At 47.6% G+C, this 27404-nt stretch overlaps 1 protein-coding gene across 1 annotated transcript in view; it reads left to right on the top strand.

Moving 5' to 3' along the window:
- The window catches only part of WDR43 (WD repeat domain 43), a 489892-nt gene that overhangs the window by 284119 nt on the left and 178369 nt on the right, over positions 1 to 27404 (top strand). Inside the window, exons 10-11 of the mRNA XM_069608719.1 lie at positions 328 to 462; positions 684 to 821. Coding sequence (XP_069464820.1) covers positions 328 to 462; positions 684 to 821 — 273 coding nt within the window. The remainder of the gene's footprint in view (positions 1 to 327; positions 463 to 683; positions 822 to 27404) is intronic.

Raw genomic sequence — 27404 nt, 5'->3', positions numbered from 1 at the left:
CTCAATCCCGGAAACCTAACCCCCACCCAAATTACCTTCAATTCTTGACTATGCTGGTTTAAAATTGTCTTCTCCGGATGTCATGCACTTTGGGTGCAGGGACCTCCTGGCGTTTTAACAAAGGATACTTGGAATATATGTGCCTGATGCAATGGCTACTCCATTTCAAGTAAATAATGTTGTCCTTTGCCTCCAAAACCTTCACCCCAAAACTCATCTCATGTGTAAACATTTGGTTTTACCCAATGCCTGCTTTTATTTCTATGATCTGTGTAAGGTTTGTATACATTGACAACAAATCTAAGTTTCTTTATTTGGCTGTTTCAGGTTAAAACACCACTTGTCAGTTCAGATGCCAAAACTCTTGTGCCTGGTTTCCCTGGACATAGTCTGGCAATGAAGCCCAGTTCCCTGGTGACTGACAAAACGGAGAGCAAGAGGAAAAAAGGCGATCTCAAAGAGGTAGTAATCCATAGTGCAGTCTTTTTATAGCCGTTCCGTATACACATGATTTGAAACCACAAAATACTGTAGTTGGCGCTAATGACTAATTTGGCTAAGAAAATTAGTGGAAATATGAGTTTTGTGAGTTTTGGTATTCATAAATTGATGCATCCTTTGTCATAATCTCTGGGCGATATGTAAATGTTCTACCAACAGTTGACCCTGGCTTGCTCTTTTAGGTTAGCATTGAAGAGCGTCTTGGATCAATGGATATAGATATCATTAACGTGAAGGCAAAAGGTGGCCTCCCCCAGACTGACAGCTTTGCAGTTCTCTTAGTTCAAGGATTGGAAAGCAGTGATTCACACATCTTGAATGTAAGTGTTCAGACGTTTTGGAGCTGCTTTATCCTTGCTTAACAATTTGTCAGAGCAACTGAATTGGTGTGAAATTGTATTCATAGTGAATCGTTTTGGTCAGAATTGTAAACCAAAACCTTTATGGGTCTAATTTATTGATTCTGCTATTAAGGTGTTTCTGAAGCCTTCTCATGGGGGTCAAGGGTTGATCAAGAAACCAATCCAGTGTGACCTAGTTAGTCAAACACTTTGAGGTTAAAAGGAGAGAGCTGCTTGCTCTTAGGGGAGGAGTGGTTTGTTTAGTCCCACACAAGTGATAGCAAAGATTGTTTCATGTTGCTGCTTTCCTCCCATAGATTTGTATGGGATAGCCTTTCATTTGACTCCTGGCCTGACTTTTTGGAGGTAAGAAAAGCAATTGTAAACATCACTTTAAAGTGCAGTGTGGTTTGGATACTGTGTATCCATACAACATTTTTGGTAGAGGCTTTTTGGTTACTTTTTTTTAGGCAAGATTTTATGCAGTACCCTGTAGGAGACTCTACCAGCTTTGACTTCTTCTTAATAGTTAACCCGACCTTTGGTATAAGCATGTACCACACAAGTTGGTAGTGATTGAGCAGCCAGGCTTATCTTAAGAGGGGTCAATGTGAGCTGTAGGGTATTTACACAGACTCACAGTGATAAGTATCCAAATAAACACTTAGATTCAAGTTTCTTGATTTAACAAATAATTTAAGTCAGTTGAATAAGCCTTCTTTAGAAGGGAGATATATATATATTTCAAAATACACTGTTTCTTTAAATCAGTAAATACTCATTTGGGATGGCACATTGATTCTTCCTACACCCAGAGGTGACTTAAATAACTAGGATACTGTGGACATTAATAGATCACTGGTACATTTAGAGCAATACTGAGGTTGGTGTCAAAAGGAGAAGATGAGGGAATAAAACCATGGTTACCAAATATTCTTAAGCAGGTAAGTACTTTTTGAACCATTCCAATGCAAAGTAAATGAACAGTTTCCTGGGGGAAAGGCAAAGCACAAAGTCAGAGGCAAGTCTTTCAGGGAGCCAGGACTGCCAATGGTAATTGAGCACAAGTCTAGGTGAGCTGAAGCACTTCTTGCAGGTAGGTAAAGTCTTGCACAATGTTTTTAGTAGTCTTTGCATACAAAAGAAATTACTGTAGGGCTACAAGCTGGAAGGCTTGTGAGGAGCAAAACTGTAAGCAACTCTGCAAAAGCAACTAAGACCAGTCTCGACTTGTGAACTACCAAGGCTACACGACAAGGGGTAAGTCCCCTTAGTTTTACAGTACTTTTGGTTAGAAGAAATTGGTCCCAGCTGGCTTCTGTTCCTGTGTAGGTCCGCAGATCCTGTTGTTCCTGGATCTCCGTGTTGGGGGCAAGAAGGAAAACTTCAGGGTACTCCAGCACTACAAAATGAAGGTCGGCAGCAGCAATGGGCAAACTGCAGATCAGCGACACTTCGAGGTTTTGGCTTCTCACGACTCTGACAAATAGCACCACTGCGGTTCTCGGATACCTTAATGGACTTTCCTTGCCTCTGGGTTCCAGCACTCTGAGGTGGCTGAGGCCTGGTCAGTCCTGCTTCATTGGAGTCTGGAGGATCTTCCTGGAGCTCGGGGTCTCACTCAAAGACTCACACGATTCTGGTGTTCCTCTCCCTGGCACTCTGTTCCTGTAGCAGCAGTGGAAGTACAGCCAGCTCAGAGGATTTCCAGATGAGCTCGTCTTGGGGTTGATTGGTCCCACCAACCCAAGTGAAGAAGTTGTCTTTTGCAGGGCTTCTCTAGTCGAGGCAAATTCAGAGCTTCAGCACAGCAGCAGGGCTTCACCGGGCAAACCAATGCTCCAGGAGTTGTTGCAGACGTCGTCTTTGGGTTCCTTCGTCCAGTGGTCGACACTGCCTTCCAAGCAAGCCTCCCCTTTAATGCAGGTTTCTCCCACTATTCGCAGCCTACCTCTCAATCACACAGCAGGGTGGCTGTCCTCGGAGGACAGCACGCCAGCCAATCAACTTTGGTTGCATTCCTGTAACCAAGGAGACGAAGCACAGGGATTTTCAGACACCTCCCTTGCTTCTTGCCCCGCCAGACACGCTGCAGCCAGAGGCGGGCTTCACTTGTGAATCCCGCCAAAGACAAAACTAACAAGGGGACCAAACCTGGTTTAGCGTGCAGAGTAAATCTCAAGAAGGACCTTTCCAACAAGAAGTGTCGATAATGGAAGATGTGGCCATTTTGACAAAATGGGCACCTATGGTTGCTTTACTTTAGCTGCAATTGCAGCCCGCGGTAGAAACCCACAATGGTAGGAAAAAGTAAACCACTGCCACCAGTCATCAATTGTAGAAAGGGTAACATAAAAATGTTACATGAGAAACTAGACAAAGTGGATATTAAGTAACCCCACCAGCAGCCTATTGTAAGGTAGTGTGTGCTCGGTTTAGACAGTGACAAAATGCGAGGAAAGTCAATTTCACGTCACTGCTCTGGGAAACAGTAGTTTCACCAAGAGAAGGTATTTAAACCTTTGGAAAATCCAAGACTTCCCTGTGTCACTGCACTGAAGGTGCTGTGTGTCGCAATGTAAAGATGCCTATGGAGTTTGTCAGACTCCAAAACCAAAAGAAACAAAGTCCAAATCCCAGGACAATACATTAGTGGGTGGGTGGGGGGGGGGGGAGGTCTCGCTCTATCCAGGTTAGAAATTAAGTCTTAAATTCAGCAAAAAGAGCTGGTGGTCTCTAAGGTAGAAGGGAATTAGCACATTTTTGAGAATTCTCCCTAACACTTTTAAAATGTGCATAGGATGGGTTGGTGGCAGCGAATATATTTTGACTGCAATGTAAAAGATTTGCATTTACTGCAAATAACTATTAAAGGTGGCTAGCACCCTAAGATGGCCGTGCTATGAGGTTTTTGCCTGTACATTTTTTTGTGACTTCCTGCCATTTCTTATTTTGAATTGCCATATATGGGAAGTCCTTTCCTGGGGAAAGAGGCGGTTTGCACGCAAGAACGAATGTGGGGGCTTCAACTGTTTGGTCCCAGTGCACATCCAAGTGCCTGAATGTTTAGTGGGCAGATGTAGTGGCCAGTGGGCCACTTCCAGATTGTATGGTGCACATCTGTTAGGCAGAAACCTGTGCAGTTCCCTTAGGGACCACTGCAAAAAGTTTAAGACTACAGGTGTTGACAGTAAACCCAATTGGTAGCAGTCTGTACCACCCAGATTTACCTGGTAGCTGTTGCTGGGCAGTCAGACTTCTCTCAAGAAGAGTTAGGCAGTATATAGAGTATACACATTAGGTACAAAAATACAGTAGCAGAAGCAAACACTGACCAGAGCTTTGGTATAAATGAATAAAATTATTTATTTAAAAACACACTTGTAAAAATACACTGGCACTAATATGTCAAGCAAGTTCAAACAGTCACTAGAAATATATACACCTCCCTGATTAATTATTCGACAAGTCTTAGGAAAAGTACACCACTTATTATCAACAAAGAGGTGAACGCTTAACCAAGATGGCACTCCAATAATTATTTAAAAAGGGAGAGAAAGGCAGAAATAGTAAAGCACACAATACCAACACTTTTAAAAGAACCACAGCAAGTCAAGAAAGGCAGGGTCTACTGTAGAGCAAAAAGTTCATAGACCCGGCCCACTCTTGGAGAGAGCAAGGCGGAATGTGCCCAAGATCACACATTTGAAGTACTCTTTAAAAATCTTTGCAAATAGTTCAAAAAGAAGTTAGATCAGTTCAGAAAAGTTAGTTAACAGGTCCCCCCAGGATAGAGAGTCAAGGATTTACGGGACACCTTGAACAGTCTGTTGCAAGGGAGACCAGGCGGGACACAGTACTGAAATGGTGAGAAAGCTCCAGCGGAGGCAGTTGCTCCTGGCAGCGGGTGTAAGTTGGTGCTTCGTCCAGAGGAAGAGAAGATCTCGACGTGGAGTAAAGCTGGAGGTCGTTGCACTGCCAGGGAAGGAACCAGCCGCAGTTTCCCGGTTAAAAGGTACTACCCTTTTATTTGTGGTAGTGGTGAAGCGTGGATATCCAGCCGCCGGGGTGCTTGGCATGGGCGATTCGACCACAAGACGATCCAGGATGGCGAAAAGAGGGTGAACTGGTTAACCCCACCAGCTCAAAGGAAGAAGACTCTCCTGGAAGAAGATCTTCTCTGTCGTTGGGAAGTGGTGAGTCGGTTCAGCAGGGCTCCACCGGTGGCGTCGTCGTTGCAGGTCGGCTCAGCTTCTCCCTCTTTGGATTCTTTAGGTCCTGTGGCGACTTCTGAAGTTCCAGTCCCCAAAGCCCTGCTTTTATGCAGAAAACCCCCATTCAACAGTCCTAGCTGTCACACAAACATGCTAAGTGGTGAGCCGGGCGGCTCACCACTGGGCCAATCACACAAGAGTGCAACTTGAGTTGCCGAGGCAACTCATTCCAGGGTGCCAATTCCCCCCTCCCACACATCCTGTGGACCCAGACAGAGTGGCACCACCTTTGGAGGCTTCTGTGCAGAAGCCCGCCAAAAGTGGAACAAAGGGCTTGACTTGGGTTGGAGTTAGAGGCGAACACAAACGCCATTTTAAAACAGAGTCCTGGCAAAAAGACCCAACCGGGGAATGAATATTAAATAAATAACCCAGCGGTATCTTTAACATTGCACCAAAAAAGTGGTGTGTTTAAAATGAATGGGGAAAATCCCATAGGGAATATTCCGGTGGAATATTTCGCGTGGTAACCACTGCCACCAGCCAGAAACTCGATAAGGGGGGGACTGGACAGTGCCCCCTCTAAAAACAGACCCAGGGGCAATCTAATTACTGTACTTCCACAATATGATGGTTTGTACTGGTTCTGTTAACAATTTAAGATTAGTAAATTCAATGGTGACTTTACATGCCCTGGGAGACAGTCAGTCCCAGGGTATGGAGTCTATGTTTGGGGGTCACTATGATACCCCTGTGTTACTGCACTGAGGGTGCTGTGTAACACACATACCAAAAACACATGAAGCCCTATGGAGTAAAAGACTCCACAGCCCATAAAACACATTACATAGTCAAAGGACATTCTCAAATCATGTCTAAGAGTGGGGGGAAAAGAGTCTCACTCTTAGCAGGAGAAAAAAAATAAACCCCAAAAATCCAGCAAAGCTGCTGGGGGACTCACTAGGTTTGGGAACTTAGCCTTTTCAGAGAATTCTCCCCAACATCCTTCTCATTGGTGGACCTTAGCAAGCTTCCAGTCTGAATATTGGCTTAGACTTGTAAAGCTATTCTTCAGATCATCGTCAGAGCCAAGTACTCTACGAAGTAGAGCATCCTGCTGATGACACCTGCAGCTGATCTAAACCAACTCCAGTGAAGTCCTGGTGAAGCTCTGCTCCTCTGTCCTGATCTCATGACTGGTTATAATTGATTTCTATTCTCTGGCCTGGCGTACAGATGTTTAGGAGGCCGCCCTTATTGTGAACAGGGGGCAACTTCTGCAAGTTAAGCCAAACTAATCAAGGTAGCTGTTGGGGGGAGGGGGCGGGGGCGTTTTTCATAAAACTAGCCTTTTGTATACAGAGCCCCAACTTCTAGTATACGTCTGTACTAAAGGTTTTGGTAGTATGGCAGAGCAGCCAGGTTTAACTTGGGAGAGAGATGTGAACTGTAGAGAAGTGTTGGGACAGTTTTTCTGACGTCCAACTAAGGTCTTAGTAAAACCATACAACTGAGACAGTGCAAGCCTCTACTCTTAATATAAGGCTGTACCACCTGAGTTTATGGTAGCATAGACAGCAGCCAGGATTATGTTAGGAGGGAGTGGGGGCTGTAGGAAGGTACAAAGAACTTGTAGTATACCAAGGGTTCAACTAACACTGTCAACTAGAAGTATTATAAAAATAAAGGTTTATTATAAATAGTTAAGCCGAGTTAAGTCTTGGGGGCAAGCACTTCGTCATAGAGCCATAAACCCATTATAAGAACACAACACAATTTTTGAAGGTGCATAAACCTTCAGAATAACAGCTTTTCTAGGAAAGTCAGACCGTATCAAAAACACTTAGAAGAGTTAGGCAAGATTTGGTGCAGTACCCTTTGGGTGAACTACAACAACCTTGGCATCCTGGCAATAGGAACCCAGCCTTTGGTATAAATCTGTACTACACAGGTTGCTAGTGTGGCAGAGAAGCCAGGCTTATCTCAAGAGGGGTGAATGCAGTAGGGTGGTTACACAGATTCACAGTGACAAGTATCCAAATGAACACTTGAACTCAAGGTTTCGTGATTAAACAATTATTAATTTAAGTCCGTTTGAAGAAGGCTTCTTCAGTAGGGGGGGGGGCGGCAATATAATAGTAACACACAAATACACTCCGAAATACACACTCTGTTTCTCTAGATCAGGAAGTACCCATTTGGGATGGCAGACACACGCCCTACACCCTCAGGTGACTTAAATAGCTTTAGGACGATGTGGACATTAACATATTACTGTGGCATTTACAGCAATACTTAGGAGCATGTCAAAGAAAAAGGTTATGAGAACAAAACAAGAGATCTCACAAATACTCTGAAGCAGGTAAGTACTTTTGGTAACACCCAATGCAAAGTAAGTTAATCCCTCCCTGGAAGAAAGACAAAACAGTTGGAAGAAGAGTCATTCAGGGAGCCAGGCCAGGCAAAAATCAATTGGGCAAAAGTCTAGGTGAGCTGAAGCAATTCTTGCAGGTAGGTAAGTGTTTTAGAAGTCTTTGTAGAAAAAGAAGCAATCTAAGTAGGCCACAAGCTGATTAGGCTTGTGAGGTAAAGAAGCTGTTAGCAACTCTACGGAAGCAACCAAAACCAGTCTCAATTGAGAACAAGTGAGGTTACACAAGAGGTAAGTTCTCTTAGACTTTACAGTACCTTTGGTTAGAAGAGAAAGCTGGCTTCTGTTCCTGTGCAGCTCTGCAGATCCTCTGTACCTGGGCCTCAGTCGTGGGGGCAAGAGGGAGGAAGCCTGGAGTACTCCTGCACTGCAACGGGACGGTCGGCGGCAGAAAAGGACCAACTTCTATTCAATGGCACATCACGGTTTCAACTCCTTGTGTCTCAGCAAATAGGACCACCGCAGATTGGCTGTTGAGATGGTGTTAGGCAAGATTGTATGCAGCACCCATAGGGTGCACTACAACAACCCTGACCTCCTGGCAGTAGTAACCCAACCTTTGGTATAGGTCTGTACTACAGTTTGGTGGTGTGGACGAGTAGCCAGGCTTTTCTCAAGAGGGGTCAAAGTGAGCTATAGGGGAATTGCACAGAGGTTCAGTGACAAGTAGCCAAGCAAACACTTACACACAGGATTTCTTGATAAAACAATTATTAATTTATTTACCAGTTATTGTAAGCCTTCTTCTGAAGGGAGCACTGTAAAACACCACACAAATATACTTCAAAATTACACAATCTCTTCTATCAGAATCAGTAAATACCCATCCGAATGGATTGTCCTCCAACGCATTCCACATCTTTGACATGTAATGTCCACAGCTGTGCACTTCGGAAACTTTTTTGGCAAAGGGCGTCTTGCGTCGATGGCGTCTGGTCCAGGTCCCTAGAGGGCCTCCGTCGAGGACGACGTCACAGGATGTTATAAATAGGACGCACGGCACCCGTAGCCTCAAAGGTGTTGTTTCCCCCCAGAATGTGTGACACCAGTCTGATGCCTGCTGGGCTGCACTTAGCCTCGCGGAAATGGAAGCTGCCATCGCATAGGAAATTCCTCTGAGGGGCAGGCTGGGAGGGCGATGTGGAATGCGTTCGAGGAACATCCAGTCGAAAGAACGTTACCTGTTAAGTAACTTGTTCGAATGGATTGTGTCCCAACGCATTCCACATCTTTGACAGACTCACAAAGCAGTACCAGTAAAAGGAAGAGGGAAAAGAATTGAGTACCCAATCAGATTGCGGAATAAAGAACCGCCTTCCCAAAGGCCATATCCTGACCCATGGATCGTATCCAGGGAATGTTTTACAAAGGAGTGGATGGAAGCCCATGTAGTGGCATCACAAATATTCCTTTTAGGAACACCACGGTGGAGGGCAGAGGAAGTAGCCACGCCCTTTGTGGAATGAGCTCTCAACCCATCTGGAAGGTCCTCACCCGCCATTCGATAACATTCCGTAATGGTGAGGATAATCCACCTGGACAAGGTCTGTTTGGTAACAGCCTGGCCCAATCAGTGTTCAGCATATCCTACAAAGAGTTGATCGTCCACTCTGACCCTGGACATCTTAGAAATGTAAAAGCTCCGAGCTCTCGACTGGCAGTGCAACGACCTTCATCTTTCCTCCAAGTCGAGATCTTCCCTTCCTCTGGACGACGCCGAGACTTGCACCCGCTGCCAGGAACAACTGCCACCGCTGGAGGATCCTTCCCACTTAAGGTACCGTGTTCCGCCTGGCTTCCCTTGCCACCGGCTGTACGGGGTAGATTTAGCCCCCGGCTTTCGAACCTGGGTTAGCCTGCGACACCCTGGCTAAACTTTTCTGAGCCTCTCAACTCTTTTTGAACTCTCTGCAAGACTTTCAAAGCCTAGTGTAACTGTGTGATCTTGGGCGCATTTGTGCTCTGCTCTCTCTAAGAGTGGGCCTAGCCTATGGACTTTGGCTCCCCAGTGACTTTTGCTCTTCTGCCTTGCAAAAAGTGTTCTAAATCTTAGAGTGGTGTATCTTCACATATTCTGTCTTTTTCCCCTCCCTTTTTCATGAACTTATCACCCCCGTCTGGAAATAAGTGGTGTTAACTAAGACTTGTCTGATAAGGAATAAGGGTTGTATATATTATAATAGTAACTGTGTTTAGAGTGTTTTACAATAAGAGTGCTGGAGTGTTTCAAACAGTGTGTGTTTAAATAATGATATACTTTGATACCAAAGCTCTGGTCAGTGTTTGCTTGTGCTATTGTGTCTGAGTGCCTATTGTGTATACTTTGCATACTGCCTAACTCTTCTTGAGGGAAGTCTGACTGCTCAGCCACAGCTACCAGGTAAATCTGGGTGGTACGGACTGCTACCAAGTGGGTTTACTGCTAACGCCTGTAGTCCTAAATCGTTTGCAGTGTTCCCAAAGGGAACTGCACAGGTTTCTGCCTAACGAGCACTTCTTTGTAGGTGAGTAGGAAAGTCTTTGCACAATGTTTCAAAAGTCTTTGAAGAAAAAGATGAATCCATGTAGGGCCACAAGCTTAGACTTGCGAGTAGTAGAAGGTGCAAGTAACTCCAGCAAGAGCTAAGTTCTCTTAGACTTTGTACAGTACCTTTTAAAATGAAGAAAAGATGCAGCAGATGACTCCCTGTGCAGCTCTGCAGATCTCACTGTTCCTGGGCCTCAGTCGTGCAGACAAGTGGGAGGACGTCGGGGGACTCCTGCACTGCGTCTGTCAAAACTGGCAACCAGCAAACTTCACTTTCAGTGTCCAGTGTTTCAGCTCCTTGCGTCTACCGCAAATAGCAACACCGCAGTTCCTGGCTGGTGATATCGACTTTCCTTGCTTCTGGGGTCCCACACTCTGAGGGGGGCTCAGGCTCTGTCAGTTCTGCTTCCTGGGAGTCCGGAGGATCTTCCTGGAGCTCTTGGCCAACTTAAAAGCAATGCACACAAACTGGTGTTCCTCTCCCTGGCTCTATGGTTTCCGGCCACAAATCTGTGGAAATTCAACCAGCTCCGAGATGGATGTCTGTCAGGGAGGATTTTCATAAATGTGCTAATTCCCTTCACCTTAGAGACCCCCAGCAACTTTTGAGGACTTGATTTTTTTTGCCTGGAAAGATGTGAGCCTTTTTTTTCCCACTCTTTCATGTATTTTGATGTATGTTTTACTCTTGTGTTCTTTGGTTATGGAGTTTTAGCTAACTCCATAGGCATCATCTTTTCATGTTACACAGCACCCTCAGTGCAGTAACACGGGAAAGCTTTTTAAGCTGTCAGAAGGTTTAAATACCTTCTCTGGCATAAACTACAGTTCTCCAGCATTGGATCTTTCATAGATTCACATGCTTGAATATTCCCCGTCAGACTGGGAATCCTCGGTGATAATTATTACATTTTTTTTTAATATGCACACATTGCTACTTAGCAGTGTATGTACATAGTCCATTATAGTCTGAGCCATTCTATTGTGTATTCCCTCCACCTCACTTTGGTCCTTTATGGCCCCAACCAATGAGGTGGCAGGGCTTGAGCTCTACCCCCGGCAGCCATCTTCAGATTTTTCACCGCAGTCTAACACACAGGGAATCCTCAAGCTCTGAGCTTTTCAAATCTTTTCTACTTTTTGTGTAGAGTATATTTTTCAAATATATTCTGCTTTTTTTTTCTACTTGGGGGGGGGGGGGGGGGGCTTTGGTCTCAGTGAAATCTTGAGACAAATCGTTGTGTAAACCCGCTCTTCAGAAATGGCTGCACCTCAGGCTGTCAAGAAGCCTTCCCTGTTCAGGGACTGCACGAGGTGCAAGAAGAAAATTGTTTACATGAAAGACTCCCACGAACATTGCATTTATTGTCTGTACCCACATGACATTCAGAAATGCGATATTTGTAAAACTTTTTCCAACAAGACCCTTCAGGACCGGCACAGACCGACACCTGGAAGCCAGGGATCAATCTTCAGACGAGTAGTCTGTCAGGACAGCTCCTGTCCAATCCAGAATTCCATCTGAGAGGCAAAGGGAAAGGCCCATCATCGGCCGTACCGTCGACGAAACCATCGGCTATCACGCATAAGACATCGTCGACGGCAAGGTCATCGGATTTATCGTCCACGAGCACTCGTCGACGAAGAAAACCCACCATTCGTCCACAACACGCTCGTCCACGGAGCACGTGTCAATGGCCAAACCACATTCGTCGACGAAGCACTCGTTGATGGGATCCAAACCACATTCGTCGACGGAACCACCATTGACAGGACGTTTGTCAACGAAGGTACCATCGTTCACAACACCGCAAGTTCCTGCAGTGGCAGAGGAATTGCACGACAGGGCGGCACCCGTCATTGAAGTCAATTTCCTGGAGGGTGCTGAAGCTACTGAACCAATTGTACCGCATGTTTCACCTTTGGGGGATATGACCGAGCTCCCTGATGTGATTCTCCAGGAATAATTTTCTGATGGGGAAGTGGTGGAAGAGCGACCTGGTCCCTCCCCTAACTAACACAGTCCTCCTTGGCAGCCGTACATGGAAGAGGCCGACTATCCTCATGACCCGCTACTGATATCTATACAGAGGATCGTGGAGGAATTTTACAGGCACCAAAGGGAGAAGGAAACTCTGACTGATCCCATAGAAACGGAAACCTATCGGGGGGGACTTCTCTCAAATTCCAGGCACGTCAAGAAGTTCACTTCACAGGAGTAGACCACAAAAGAGAATGAGATCACCAGAGCCTGCTCGAAGACCTAGGAGCAGCACTCATTGCTTCACCGACACCACCTCAGTCATCGCATAGACCTCAATTGCTGGATAGGGATCCAACAATGGTGCCGTCCACAGTTTGTCTCGGATATATTGTTGATCTCCCATTCATTCCGCTGGTTCACACTCAAGCATCCAATCACGGCTAAGGGCAGGCAGGCAGCCAATCAGGCAGCCAATCAGGCACACAGTGCATTCAGGCCATTCACATCTCTCCAGACACTCGCAACAAGTTGTGTGTATTAGGACAAGTACCGAGACATTCAACCCTACGCACTGCATTCATACCGGTTTCGGGCAGGGCTGTCTCAGGCATTGTGTCAACCACCAGATACTAGACACCCACAACATAGAATGCATATTCGTCACACTCCATTCACCCAGGACCCACCCACAGGCGTACCCACAACATACGGTCATTGAGAAGCCTCCAGCTAGTCTGGTCGGCACTTCCCCACACTACCATATATGGAACTTCCACCCAACAGCCAGTCAGGGGGAAGGGACAGAGGCAGAGCTTCCCGGGACTTCTGGAAGATCAAGGTAACGGGTGATGGAAGGCAAGAGGCATGGGGGCCATTTTGTCTCCGTCTGGAATCTACCGATTCCAATGGCGGGGCCTGGGCATCCCAAAATGGAGGACGCTCAGGGCACCAGTCATTTTAGCATGGTGCTGCCACTAGCCCGTACCCTGCTTTGTGGGCCACACACAGGTGCCCAAAAACATACACTAGGGGCACAGGGTCGTACCCCCTACCCATGGGTGCCATAAGGGTATCCCATGGGTCTGTTCACCAAACCAAAAGCGCTGCACCGCCAGGAGTCTCGCATGAACTCCTGCGCGGAAAACACGACAGAACAAACAATAAAAAGCAGTAAAGACAAGGATACGGAGGCCCTGTCCCTTCGATGCATTTCCAGCATCAAACATGACCGCAAGGTTTGATCGCGAGCTTTGGCTCTGCATGTCCAAATTGGCTAAACAGTTACCACCAGAGCTCCAGGAAGAGGCTAGATCAATAATCGCTGACGGTGAAGCAACATTGGATCACATGATGGACGCAGCGGTTGATGTGGCCGAATCAGGTTTCAGACAGATGGCACACGGCACAGTACTCAAAAGGCAGGCCTGGATGAAGGCTACTAACTTCAGGCCTGAAGTCCAAGCACACATATTAGACATGACCTTTGATGGACAAGATCTCTTTGGAAAGAAGATAGACGACCACCAGAAGGGAATCAAATCAGACAGGGATACAGCCCGAGCCATCACAAGAATAAGGACCATCAAATTTTTCGTCCCTATAAGGCTCATCTTCCAAATTCAGAGGATACGGTCGCTCCTCGTATGGGCAGAAAGCACAAGGCGGCACGGATCAAGAAAGTAAGTATGTCTTCCAACAGATACGCCCATAGGGCAGACGTGGCTGCGCCCAAGGGAAGTCACAAGGCAACCAAAACTATCACTCTTTCCCCTCAACGCCACACCCTGGTTGGGGGGGGGGGGGGAAGCCAGTTCTTCCAGTGCTGGCAGTCAATCACATCGGACAAATGAGTTACAGGTGATCCGAAAGGGCCACACCTTAGAATTTCTAGACCAACCTCCTTTCTTGCCCCCGACTTCGCGCCGGGTGCATATGTTAAGACAAGTCATGTCCGAAGTGCAAAAACTACTCCAGAAGGCAGCAGTAGTACTCTCAGAGGGGAAAGGGTTTCTACTCCTGTTTCTTCCTCATCAGAAAGAAAGTCAATGGAGGCCCATCTTGGACCTGAAGGCACTCAACAAATATATCAAACGCATAACATTCAAGATGGTGGCATTACAAGGGGTGCTACCTTAGTTAAACCAGCACGACTTCTTGACCACTTTGGACTTGGAAGACACTTCCATGTACCGATCCATCCAGCCCACAGGCAATTCCTCAGGTTCACGGTGGGAGAGCTTCATTTTCAGTTTCGAGTACTCCCGTTCAGACTAACATCGGCACCGAGAGTTTTCACAAAATGCTTGGCGCCAGTAGCTGCAAGTCTCAGGAGGACAGGAACGGAAGTCTTCCCATACCTGGACGATTGGCTGATAAAAGCAAGTTCCACTGCAAGAGCTCGCTCATCAGTGTCTAGGACTATCAATCTCCTAAAAGAGTTAGGTTTTTCCATAAACAACACAAAGTCCTGCCCCGGTCCCAGCAAAACAGCTCTCTTCCTGGGAGCCGAGCTCAATACCAGCATTCCCAGGGTGAGGACATGGACACAAAGAGTAGCAGCGATTCTACGGTCAACATCGAGCTTCCTGGAGAAAGAGTCATCTGTACGCTCTTACAAATCCCTTCTGGGCATGTCATCGTGCATATTCCTCATACCGAATTGCAGGCTTCGCATGAGACCGGTTCAGGAGGCCCTGGACCACCAATGGAAACAAGCTCTCGGATGCTGGGAGGACATCGTCCAGATTCCATTGACGTTACACGAGGCTCTTCAATGGTGGAATGTTCCGAGGAATCTTCTGCAGGGGATGCCTTTTCAAGCACCGACATCGACCCATCTTCTGAGGACGGATGCTTCCTTATCAGGCTAGGGCGCTCATCTTGCGAACCTCCAAACCAAAGGCACTTGGTCAACACACGAGTCCCAGCTTCACATCAATGTGTTAGAGCTCAGGGCCATAAGGTTGCCACTGAAAACTTTTCTTCCTGTGATAGCGGGGCAGGTATTTACAGTCCAGATGGACCACACGACTTCCATGCACTACAGAAAACCAGCAGGGAGGCACGAGGTCAGAAGTCCTATCACAAGAAGCCCAACAGCTATGGGCATGGGCCTTACAGCACAGGGTGCAAATCAAGGCAGAGCATCTTCTGGGAGTGGACAATGTCCTAGCGGACAGACTAAGCAGAGAATATGCGGCGTCCCACGAGTGGGAGCTGGAGGAAAAGGAAACCCAACGGATTTTTGCCTTATGGGGCCATCCGCATATGGACCTTTTTGCCACCAGGGACAAAGTGCAAGAGGTTTGCCTCGAGGTACCCGGAGTATCAATCACTGGGAGACGCGTTCTCAGTGAATTGGACGAGAAAGTTCCTCTATGCCCCCCTCACCCCCATTCCCCTCATGGCGAGGGTGCTTTGCAGGGTGAAAGAACAGGATTGCTCTATGATCCTAATTGCACCGGATTGGTCACGGCAAGTCTGGTACTCAACTCTGAAACATCTATCCAGTCGGTCCCCAATTCGCCTCAAGACACATCAATCTGTTGACACAACAGAACCGCAAGGTCCTCCACCACGACCCGAGGAGCCTATCTCTCAAGGCATGGTTCCTGAGCAGCGCTAACTGATGAACCTGAAGCTACCATCAGAATGCTGCGATATTGGGGCCGCGAGAGCCCCGTCGACACAAGTCACCTACACCAGGAAGTGGACTCGTTTTTCCAAATGGTGCGAGAGATCTGCCTTCGATCCTCTCACTGTCTCGGTTGATCAGGTTCTACCCTACTTACTGTACCTAGCCAAGTAAGGGCTTTCACTGTCCTCCATCAAGTTCTGTCAGCCATTGCGGCGTACACAACAACCCCGGAGATGCAATCCTCTCTTTACCGGTGGTTAAAATCTTCCTGAAAGTGCTGATGCGTACTTATCCTCCTACGCCCTTGCCAGTCCCGAACTGGAGCCTCAACACCGGCTTGACAGCCCTCATGGAACCTCCCTTCAAACCCATACATAGATACAAAGTGAAATTCTTGTCCTGGAAAACAGCCTTTCTGATAGCCATCACATCAGCCAGAAGGATCAGTGAGTTACAAGCCTCGTTTCTGAGCCTCCGTTCACTTTGTTCCAGAAAGGCCACGTCATCTTAAGGCCACATCCTAAGTTCCTTCCCAAGGTGCTTTCGGAGATGACACTCACTGAGCGCATTGTTTTACCAACCTTTTTCCAGAACCACTCTTCTGAAGTGGAAAGAACATTACATTCTCTAGACGTTGCTAGAGTATTGAAGTTTTACTTGCAGAGAACCAAGGACTTTCGCTCCTCAAACTGTCTGTTCATTGCTTTCTCTGGCCGCACCAAAGGTCAACATATCTCTAAACAAAGTCTGGCACACTGGGTATCGTCCTGCATCACCCACTGCCATCTGATGAAAGTCGACCCTCTAACTAGACTGCCATCTGCACACTCCACCAGAGGAAGAGCGGCGTCAACAGCATTCCACGCAGGGGTGGCCTTGAAGGACATATGCAGAGCCACCACATAGAGCACTCTGCACACCTTCGCGAAACACTACTGCCTGGCCGAAGACACCAACAAAGAAACTGCAGTTGGTCAGGCAGTGCTCCACCATCTCTTTGCATAAGGTGGGACCAGCCTCCTTTCCCACCTTTCCTGAAGCATGTAACAGTTGTTGCTGCATAGTAAACGTTTGATCAGAAATGTTTTTCTGGATTTATGCATATATACGTATATGGTGGTGGCATGTTTTAACTGCTTGGTATTCTATTGAAGCATCTGAATCTATGAAGGATCCAATGCTGGAAGTCTGTTACTTACCTGTAACTGTGTCTCCAGCATTGGTATATTCCATAGATTCAAATGCGCCCACCCGCCTCCCCTGAGAGGCTGCTCCTATGTTCGGCATCCATTATACTGTAGTATCTACGGTTCAAAATCTGAAGATGGCTGCCGGGGGTGGAGCTCAAGCCCTGCCACCTCACCTCATTGGTTGGGGGCCATAAAGGACCAAAGTGAGGTGGATGGACTACACAATAGAATGGCTCATAGACTATAATGGGCTATGTGCATACACTGCTAAGTAGCAATGTGTGTTAATTTTTTTTAAATAATTATCACTGAGGATTCCCAGTCTGATGACGGGGAATATTCAAGCATGTGAATCTATGAAAGATGCCAATGCTGGAGAAATAGTTACAGGTAAGTAAGACTTTACCAGAGAATGTAAGGTTAAATTGACTTTACTACTCTTTTTAAATTCGTAAACCCAGCACACACTATCTTCCTATAGAGTGCTGGAGGGGTTACCTAATATCCCCTGTGATCAGAAACTCATATAGCAGTCAAATGCTTCCCTTTCCTATCGAAATGGCTGGTGGCAGTAGTTTTACAACAAACTATCATGATTTTTCCCGACTGCGAACACCGGTAGCTACAAATCGCAGGAGCCATGTTTTTCAAGCTGGCGCCTTAAGCCCCTTTGTTTAAACGGTTCTCGGTCTTTTTTCGCCATTTCTTTTTGGAAAGGTCCTTTGAAAGTTTGTCTCTGCGTGCCAAACCAGGTTTGGTCCCTTTGTTCCTAAGCCTTTGGCAGGCTTCAGGACTGAAGACTGCCTCTGGCGCCTGAGTGTCTTGTGTGGGCAGGAAGTGAGGGAGGTGCCCGAAACGCCCTGTGCTTAGTCTCCTAGGAGATCCGAATGCACTCTGGTGTGATTGGCTGACTGTCCGGCAAGGACAGCCACCCTGCTGGGTGAGTGGCAGCTAGGCTGGAATGAATGGGCAAAAACTGTTTAAAAGGCAAATCTCTTGGACTGAAAGGCAGTCGACCACTGGAATGAAAGAACCGAAGACGAGCTGGAAGAGGACGGCTGCTGCAACTACTGGACCGTTGGTTTGCCCGGTGGAGCCCTGCTGCAGGTCCAAATCGCCAAGTTTACCTCGACAGAGAAACCCCTTCAAGGACGACTTCTTCCTTTGAGTTGGTGGGACCAATCAACTTGTAAGCCTATCGCTGTCTTGCCAGTCTCTCTTGGCCCTCTTCCTTCTCCCACCCGTGAGGCTAAAAACCTCGGGGTCATCTTCGACTCCACACACTTCTTCTCTCCTCACATCTCTAAAAAGTCACACTACCAGCTGCACCTCCTCGGAGGCATTATTCTTTCCTCTCCTTCCCCCAGAAGCTCACTGTCTCCATAGCTCTGGTTCTCTCTAGGCTGGACTACTGCAACAGCCTCTTTCTAAATCTGCCTGCTTCTACTCTCCGCCCTCTGCAACTCACCCAGAACAGGACTGCGAGACATGTCTTTGGCCTCAAGCCCAGAGATCATATCTCTTCAGGACTGAAATCTCTGCACTGGCTCCCAATAGCTGCGAGGATTAAGTTCAAAACCCTCTGGATTGCCCACAAGGCCATCTGGGGCCTCAATAACTTGAACTCTCTCTTCCTAAATAGCTTCCTTCTCAAGCTCTTTGCTCGTACGCCTCCAACTCCCTCGCGATCAGTTGATTTTCTAAGCAACAAGTTGGTGGTAGATCTTTCCTCTGCTGGGGCCTCCCTCTGGAATAGCCCCCCTGAAACTTGAGGAGAACCATCTCCGGAAGCACCTTAAGACCTTCCTCTTTGCTTCTGCTTTTGCTTCTGCTTTCTCTTCTCCTCTCCCCCGCTGAACCAAGGGGTCCCCTGCGTTCAACACCATTTTAAGAAAGGCGGCTGAATAATTTCAAATAGCCACACAGGGGGGCTTTGCCTGAACAGAACTTTGTGGCGGATATCCTCAAATAATCCTCCCCCCCCCCCCCCTTTCCAGTCAAGCCATACCTCTTCTGAATTCCATCAAGAGGAGATTGGCTCCTTCCTTGATCACACCAGCCCAGACGGGCAGTAAATCTGATGGTGGAAAAATGATTTCGCTTTTCGCCTACTGACCTTACATACTTTAAGGGCCATGCCACCCCCGATTCACTAGTGGTTACCACCACCCAAAAACGGGCGGCAGTACCCCTTGCTACAGGAGAGGTGCCTCCTGATAACGGGTCGAAAAGGCTGTACGCATTGGGATAGCGAATCACCACGGCAGCTGCCTTTTCCACACACAAAGCAAACACTACGTTGCTTGCTAGTTATGCCGATGTGCAGTGGAATCTACTGCAGGAAGGTCTCCAGGAGGTGTCTGAGCCTGCTAGAACCAAATTACTTGCCATTGTGACCGAGGCAGGCAGGTCAACCAGAACGTACTGAAACACGTTGGATGCTGCGGAGACGGCTGGAAGGTCGCTAGCTCAAGGCACCCTGCTGAAATGGCATGCTTGGCTCAGGAACTCTGGCTTCAAGCCAGAAACCCAAGCAGCTCTTAAGCCTGTTGTGGAGACGAATCTCTTTGATAAAGCAGTCGAAGATGCCCTCGAGACTGCCAAAAAGGAGCATGAGACTCAAGTCCCTTCAGCAAATCACACAAATGCCCCTCCTCCCCCAAAGTGGAAGCAGTTCCTGCAGTTTGGGGCCAATCCTGTTCCACCCAATATGTATAATACGGGAAATACCTGGAACTCGGGACAGGCATCCAGCACCCACGCCAACTATCCACCCACGGGACAGCAGCGCTGGAAAGGCAGGGGCAGAGACCCCAGCTCCAGGGGATCCACAGCCTCTGGTCAGGACCTACGGCTCCAGGTCCCCTCCCATGTCACCCCGGTCGGGGTGGGACCCGGGTGGGTCCTTTCGGCATGGGAGGGTATAACGTCAGACCAGTGGGTTCTCAAGACGGTCGCCCATGGGTACTGTGCGAAATTTGCACGACCGCCACAATTCAGACCGCCCAAATCGCGACTCCTGATGCCAGACCATCTGCGAATCCTGATAGAAGAGGTAGAAGACTTCTGGAAAAGGACGACATAGAAGCCGTCCCTATTCTTCAGGTAACCAAGGGTATTTATTCAGTGTACTTCCCTGTACCCAAAAAGGACCTCACCATGCGCCCTGTACTAGACTTGCGCCCAGCAAACAAATTTGTCAAACCTCAAAAGTTTTCTATGGTAACTTTGCAGGAAGTAATCCCACTGTTGAAACAGGCGGATTACATGGCGACACTGGACATGAAAGATGCATACTTTCATATTTCAATGTTGCCAGCGCACAGAAAATACCTAAGGTTCATGATGGAAGACGGGCAATATCAATTCAAAGGACTCCCCTTCGGCAGTGCATCGGCGCCAAGGGTGTTTACAAAGGTTCTGGCAGTAGCGGCAGCACACCTGCGCTGACTATTTGTCCCGGTTTACCCTTACCTGGACGACTGGCTCATAACGGGGGACTCTTAAGAAACATGCTTATTGAACACTCAGAAGAGAATAGACCTCTGGTTCAGTCTGGGGATTCTCCATCGAGAAGAAATCCAGCTTAGACCCCAGTCAAGTCAAACAGTTTCTGGGGGCTCTAATTTCGGACCAAAGACTGCCTCGTCTTCCCCTCCAACGAGAGGGTGCAGAACATGCTGTTTCAGATCCCTCCATATGTAGCCAGTCGGGAAGTGACGGTACGCAAGGCCATGCGACTGCTAGGAAGGATGGCGTCATGCATTTATTTAGGTCCTCAAAGCGCGGCTGTGCATGCGTCCCATGCAAGAGTTACTCAACAGCCAGTGGTGTCAGGCCAGCGGACAATGGGAAGATCTGGGAGTTGTCTCGCCAGCCCTCGTTCTCCCTCTGCAGTGCTGGTCGAGGGAAAACCTCTTGAAGGGGAAGACCTTCACCACTCCTGCAGTAGAAGCCACTCTCACGACAGACGCATCTCTCACGGGGTGGGGAGGCTCATCTGCTACAGCAGACGGCGCATGGCGTGTGGTCCCCACAAGTAGCCTCCAACCACATAAACCTGTTAGAGCTATTAGCAGTATTCAAAGCACTGAAGGCCTTTCAGACACAGCTACAGGGGAACACGGTCCTGATCTTGACAGACAGCACCACAACCATGTATTACCTAAACAAACATGGGGGGGGGGCACACACACACTCCAGTGCTATCCAAGGTGTCCCAGAACATTTGGCTGTGGGCTCTCAAACACAAAATGTTCCTGCTGTCCCAACACGTTCCCGGCTGACTCCCTCCTAGCGGACGTGCTCAGTAGAGATTTCCCACTACCCATAGAGTACGAATGGCGTCTACACGAAGACATCGTTTCCAACGTCTTTGCAGAATGGGTCTGTCCAGAGATCGACTTGCGCCACTCAGAACGCCCACTGCCAAGACAACGCCTCCAGGTACCCATAGAACCGCTCCAAGGGGAATGGACTCTGGATAACCTGGTCAGACTCCCCTACTCAACCTGATGGTGCACAAGATGCACCAGGAACCAGTCGCCATGATATTGGTGGCCACCATGTGGGCCCGACAACCCTGGTACTCATCTGATGATGTCCCTCTCCCCTGCTGTGAAGTTGCCCTGTCAGTATAACATGTCTTAGGACAGAAGGAATACACTACACCCATGCCCACAAACATTGTAATTAGCAGCCTGCCTCCTGAGGTCATAGAGTTCAGACACCTTCAACTCCATCCGAGATGCATGGACATACTTGGAGAAGCTAGGAAACCTAACACCCGGTATTGCTATTCCAGCAAGTGGAAGCGCTTTGTCAACTTGTGCAGTACCAAGGGCATCAACCCGATTGACTTCTCTCCTACTCGCGTTGTTGTACCTGACCCACTTCTTTGATTCAGGACTGGTGTTTAATTCCCTCAAGGTTCACCTGGCTGCTGCTCTCAGCCTACACGAAGTCACAACAGAAGGTGTTGTGGTGGAAGATAACTGTTAAGGCTTTTATTGAAGGGGTAAGAGAATTCATCCCCCCGTTTCTAACCCAGCTCCTGGATGGGATCTAAATGTGGTATTGACCAGACTCATGGGGTCTCCCTTTGAACCAATGCATGAAGCAAGTCTAAAAGACCTTACTTATAAGACGGCCTTCCTAGTGGCTATCACTTCTATTAGAAGAGTTGGTGAACTAGAGGCCACTTCAGTTCGACACCCTTTTGTTACAGTCCACAGGGATAAGGTGGTTCTGTGCACTCATCCCCGTTTTGCGTCTAAATTAATTTCGAAGTGCCATGTGAACCAATCAATCTAACTACCCACCTTTTGCCAGAATCCCACTAGCATGGCCGAAAGAAGCATACACACACTAGATGTGCGCAGGGCAGTCATGTTTTACCTGGAAAGAATGAAACCACTGAGAAAGACAAACCAGGTTTTTTTTTCAGTAGCAGCTGGTAGAGAAGGGGATCCTGTCTCTAAATCAGCTATCTCAAGGTGGATTGTCAAATGCATCACTCTGTTATACTCTTGCTAAGATGGAACTGCCCTTCAAGCCTAGAGCACACTCTACTCTGGGCACTGGGCTTCCATAGCATTCATTGCAAATGTTCCTCTTGAGTCCATTTGCAAAACGGCAACCTAGATTTCTGTACACACCTTAACAAAACACTATTGCCTAGACACTCATTCTAGATCTGATTCTCAGGTGGGACAAGCAGTACTAAGATATCTTTTCACTACTGTTCCTTCTCATAACCCACCTCCGGGTACTGCTCGCTAGTCTATGCACAGCATGTGATTAAGCAGATTAACAAGCATCAGAAGACCTGCATTACTCGCTCTAATTGCATTTCTGATGATTGTATCTGCTTAGATTCACATGCGTCCACTCTGTCCTCGCTCTGGTGGAAGGAACATAGACGTCTTACTACTTTCTCTCTTAATGTACTCACTCACAATAGCCTTGGGCTCCCTCATGGCAGAAAAATTACAATCGGAGGGACCTCGGCGAGTGAGGGATTTTGGGTACACTACACAATAGGGATAGTGTTACAGACACGCCTATGCCGACGTCTCCTTTCGGTCCCCGAAAGACAAGCTGCAATTCTCTGCGACTACCATTGGATGTTGGACCATATGCACAGCATGTGAATCTAAGCAGATACAATCATCAGAAATGCTATTACGGTGAGTAATGCATGTCATTACATCCTTAGGTTTTACTTACCTAGTATAACTGTGTGTTATGACAAAAGTAGTTATAGCTTTTTACAGCACCTAGAATAAGGGTTTCACTATTCACCAAATGTTTATTGTCCAGTTGACTAAGTGGTTTGTCCTGAGAATCATTATACAACTGGAACGGTCTACTGCCCTTGCATAACTGAATGCAACTGTAAAGAGTAACCATTGATTTATACTCCCAAAGAATAGGCTTGACCTATACTGAATGTGTATGAAAAGGTTTTGCCTTCCCTAGAGCTACTGTTGGGTACTTCAAATAAGGTCTATACTTGGGTCTGTGTACTTTCAAGTATAGTGTTTTTATATTGTGATTTCATGTTAGTTCTTAACCCCCTAGATGTATTTGGGCCTACTTGTATTTAAATAAATCCTTTATTTTTACATACATAGTGTTTCAGTGTTTCTTTGGATCATTTGTATTACAATTTCACTTGTACTGATTCTAAAGCCCTCTCTGCCTCCTAAAATAAGCCTGGCTGCTCTGTCTATGCTACCATGAACTCAGGTGTTACAGCTTTATACTAAGAGTGGAATCTTGTACTGCCTCAGTTCAATGGTTTTACTAAGCCCTTAGTTGGACTTCAGAAAAACTGTCCTAACCGCCTTCAAATAAACTGTATGCAATGATGCATGCAACGGTGGTCAGTCAAAAAACCGAAAACAAAATATCGAATCACAAAAATATCGAAACCAAAATCTCGAGAAAAAAAAATCTTGAATTATTTATATGTATTTGTGGGTTCAGGTAAGTATAAAAAAAGGGTAAAATAAAAAAAAGAAAAAAGGGGGGTTGGGGGGAACCCCCCCATTTCGAAATAAAAACGTATTAAAAAAAAATTCGAGATTTTTGTTTTCGAGATTTTGTAATTCGGTTTTTTCACTATAAACCCCATGCAACACTTTGAGATTGGCGCAGTGTGAATGCATCTGTTTCCATTAGGTCTTTATATTGTGGAGTATTAGGCAATATACCCACGCTATACACTCACCTGCTGCCATTTTTTTATCATTAAATGTACAATGCGCTTGGGTCTCTAGTCTTTTTTGCCACAAACTTGTAACTTGTGTAGTACATGCTTTCCACCGGGACGCCTCGAGGTGAGTGCAGCACACGCAAGACCCTTCTGGGCCCTGATCCTGACCCCATCCAGTCCCTCTAGAGGTCCCCTGCACCTGCGTGCACGGTAGCTTGCCCCGGCCCTCGCGCTCTCTCTCCCCCTCCCGACCCGCCTCCCAGCCCGCCCCCGCCCCTGATTGGCCAACCGAATTCCTCGTAGAAACTAGGCCTCTGCAACTCACCTCGAGCGCCACTTTCCATCGGGACGCCTCGAGGTGAGTGCAGCACACGCAAGACCCTTCTGGGCCCTGATCCTGACCCCATCCAGTCCCTCTAGAGGTCCCCTGCACCTGCGTGCACGGTAGCTTGCCCCGGCCCTCGCGCTCTCTCTCCCCCTCCCGACCCGCCTCCCAGCCCGCCCCCGCCCCTGATTGGCCAACCGAATTCCTCGTAGAAACTAGGCCTCTGCAACTCACCTCGAGCGCCACTTTCCACCGGGACGCCTCGAGGTGAGTGCAGCACACGCAAGACCCTTCTGGGCCCTGATCCTGACCCCATCCAGTCCCTCATAGAGGTCCCCTGCACCTGCGTGCACAGTAGCTTGCCCCGGCCCCCGCGCTCTCTCTCCCCCTCCCGACCCGCCTCCGCCCCTGATTGGCCAACCGAATTCCTCGTAGAAACTAGGCCTCTGCAACTCACCTCGAGCGCCACTTTCCACCGGGACGCCTTGAGGTGAGTGCAGCACACGCAAGACCCTTCTGGGCCCTGATCCTGACCCCATCCAGTCCATCTAGAGGTCCCCTGCACCTGCGTGCACGGTAGCTTGCCCCGGCCCTCGCGCTCTCTCCCCCTCCCGACCCGCCTCCCAGCCCGCCCCCGCCCCTGATTGGCCAACCGAATTCCTCGTAGAAACTAGGCCTCTGCAACTCACCTCGAGCGCCACTTTCCATCGGGACGCCTCGAGGTGAGTGCAGCACACGCAAGACCCTTCTGGGCCCTGATCCTGACCCCATCCAGTCCCTCTAGAGGTCCCCTGCACCTGCGTGCACGGTAGCTTGCCCCGGCCCTCGCGCTCTCTCTCCCCCTCCCGACCCGCCTCCCAGCCCGCCCCCGCCCCTGATTGGCCCTGACAAGAAGATCTGCACTCATTACCAGTCCCTCCAGGGCAGCCCTCTGCCCGGCAGCCCATCAGCTAAGGACCTGAGGCAAAGGACGGCTCCTACAGAGACGGCTCCAGGTTGTATCTGCAGGTATCAGCAGGAGAAGCAAGAAGCCACCAACAATTAAGTGTGGAAAGGGCGGGGCCAGAAGCAATTACTTCAGGCCATACTACCCTACCACTCAACTAACAAAGCATCGCCACTGTAAATTCACTATATTTGCATTCTGAAACTCTGCCCTCGGTATGTGAAATTTGCATTTGGAAGTTGTACCCAATAACCTATAAGTGTATTTAGAAATTGTGCCCAATAGCCTCTCTCTGAACTGCGCCCATTAGCCTCTCTAAGGAAAATTGCATTTTGAACCGTTCCCAATTGCATTCAAGAGTGGCGCCCAATAGCCTCTCGGAGGCAAATTGCATTTAGAAGTGATCCCAATTTGCATTTGATATTGTGCCCATTAGCCTCTCTAAGGAAAATTGCATTTAGAAGTGTTCCCAATTGCATTTAGGTGCTGTGCCCACTAGCCTCTCTGAGGAAAATTGCATTTACAAGTGTTCCCAATTGCATTCAGTAGTGTGCCCAACTGTATTTAATAGTGCTCCCAATTGCATTCAGGAGTTGCGCCCAATAGCCTCTCTGAGGCAAATTGCATTTAGAAGCGATCCCAATTGCATTTGATATTGCGCCCATTAGCCTCTCTAAGGAAAATTGCATTTAGAAGTGTTCCCAATTACATTTAAGCGCCGCGCCCAATAGCCTCTGAGGAATATTGCATTTAGAAGTGTTCCCAATTACAGTTAAGCGCTGCGCCCAATAGCCTCTGAGGAAGATTGCATTTAGAAGTGCTCCCAATTGCACTCATGAGTTGCGCCCAATAGCCTCTCTGAGGCAAATTGCATTCAGAAGCGATCCCAACTTGCATTTGATATTGTGCCCATTAGCCTCTCTAAGGAAAATTGCATTTAGAAGTGTTCCCAATTGCATTCAGGAGCTGCGCCCAATAGCCTCTCTGAGACAAATTGCATTTAGAAGTGATCCCAATTGCATCTGATATTGTGCCCACTAGCCTCTCTAAGAAAAATTGCATTTTGAACCGTTCCCAATTACATTCAGGAGTGGCGCCCAATAGCCTCTCTGAAGAAAGTTGCATCTAGAATTGTTCCCAACTGCATTTAGGTGCTGTGCCCATTAGCCTCTCTGAGGAAAGTCGCATGTAGAATTATTCACAATTGCATCTAGCTGTGTTCCCACACTTAGGTATTGTGCCCATTAGCCTCTCTGAGGAAAGTTGCATGTAGAAGTATTCGCAATTGCATCTAGCTGTGTTCCCAACTGCATCCTGAAACTGCGCCCAATAGCCTCTCGCAGGAAAGCTGCATTTAGAAGTGTTCCCAATTGCGTATAGAATAGCCTCTCACCTAATCCCAATTGCATTTAGTAAGTGATCCCAATGGCATTCTGAAATTAAGCCCATTAGCCTCTCTAATGAAAATTGCATCTAGAAGTGTCCTCAATTACATTTAATAATGTTCCCAAATGCATTCAGGTGTTGTGCCCAATAGTCTCTCTGAGGTAAATTGCATTTAGAAGTGTTCCCAACTGCATTCAGGAGTCGTGCCCAATAGCCCCTCGCAGGAAAGTTGCATTTAGAAGTGTTCTCAAGTGCATTCAGTAGTGTTCCCAACTGCATTTAATAGTGTTCCCAATTGCATTCAGGTGTTGTGCCCAATAATCTCTCTTAAGAAAATTGCATGTAGAAGTGTCCCCAATTGCATTTAGGAGTTGCGCCCAATAGCCTTGAGTAGTGCTCCCAATTACATTAAGTATTGCTACCAATTGCATGTAAGAGTTGCGCCCAATGCGTCTAGAAGTGTTCCCAATACCATTTAGTACTGTTCACAACTGCATTTAATAGTGCTCCCAATTGCATATAGGTGCTGCGCTCAATAGCCTCTCCGAGGAAAGTTGCATCTAAGAAGTGTTCCTAATACCAGTTAATAGTATTCGCAACTGCAATTAATAATGCTCCCAAGTGCATTTAGGTGTTGCGCCCAATAGCCTCTCTGAGGAAAGCTGCATTTAGAAGTGTCCCCAATTGCATTTAGTAGTCTTCC

Source organism: Ambystoma mexicanum, chromosome 4q (assembly GCF_040938575.1).
Source record: "Ambystoma mexicanum isolate Mex_15411 chromosome 4q, UKY_AmexF1_1, whole genome shotgun sequence".
NCBI classification, from domain to species: domain Eukaryota; kingdom Metazoa; phylum Chordata; class Amphibia; order Caudata; family Ambystomatidae; genus Ambystoma; species Ambystoma mexicanum.
Note: the sequence above shows the minus strand (reverse complement) of the source record. Positions and strands in the feature narration are given on the sequence as shown.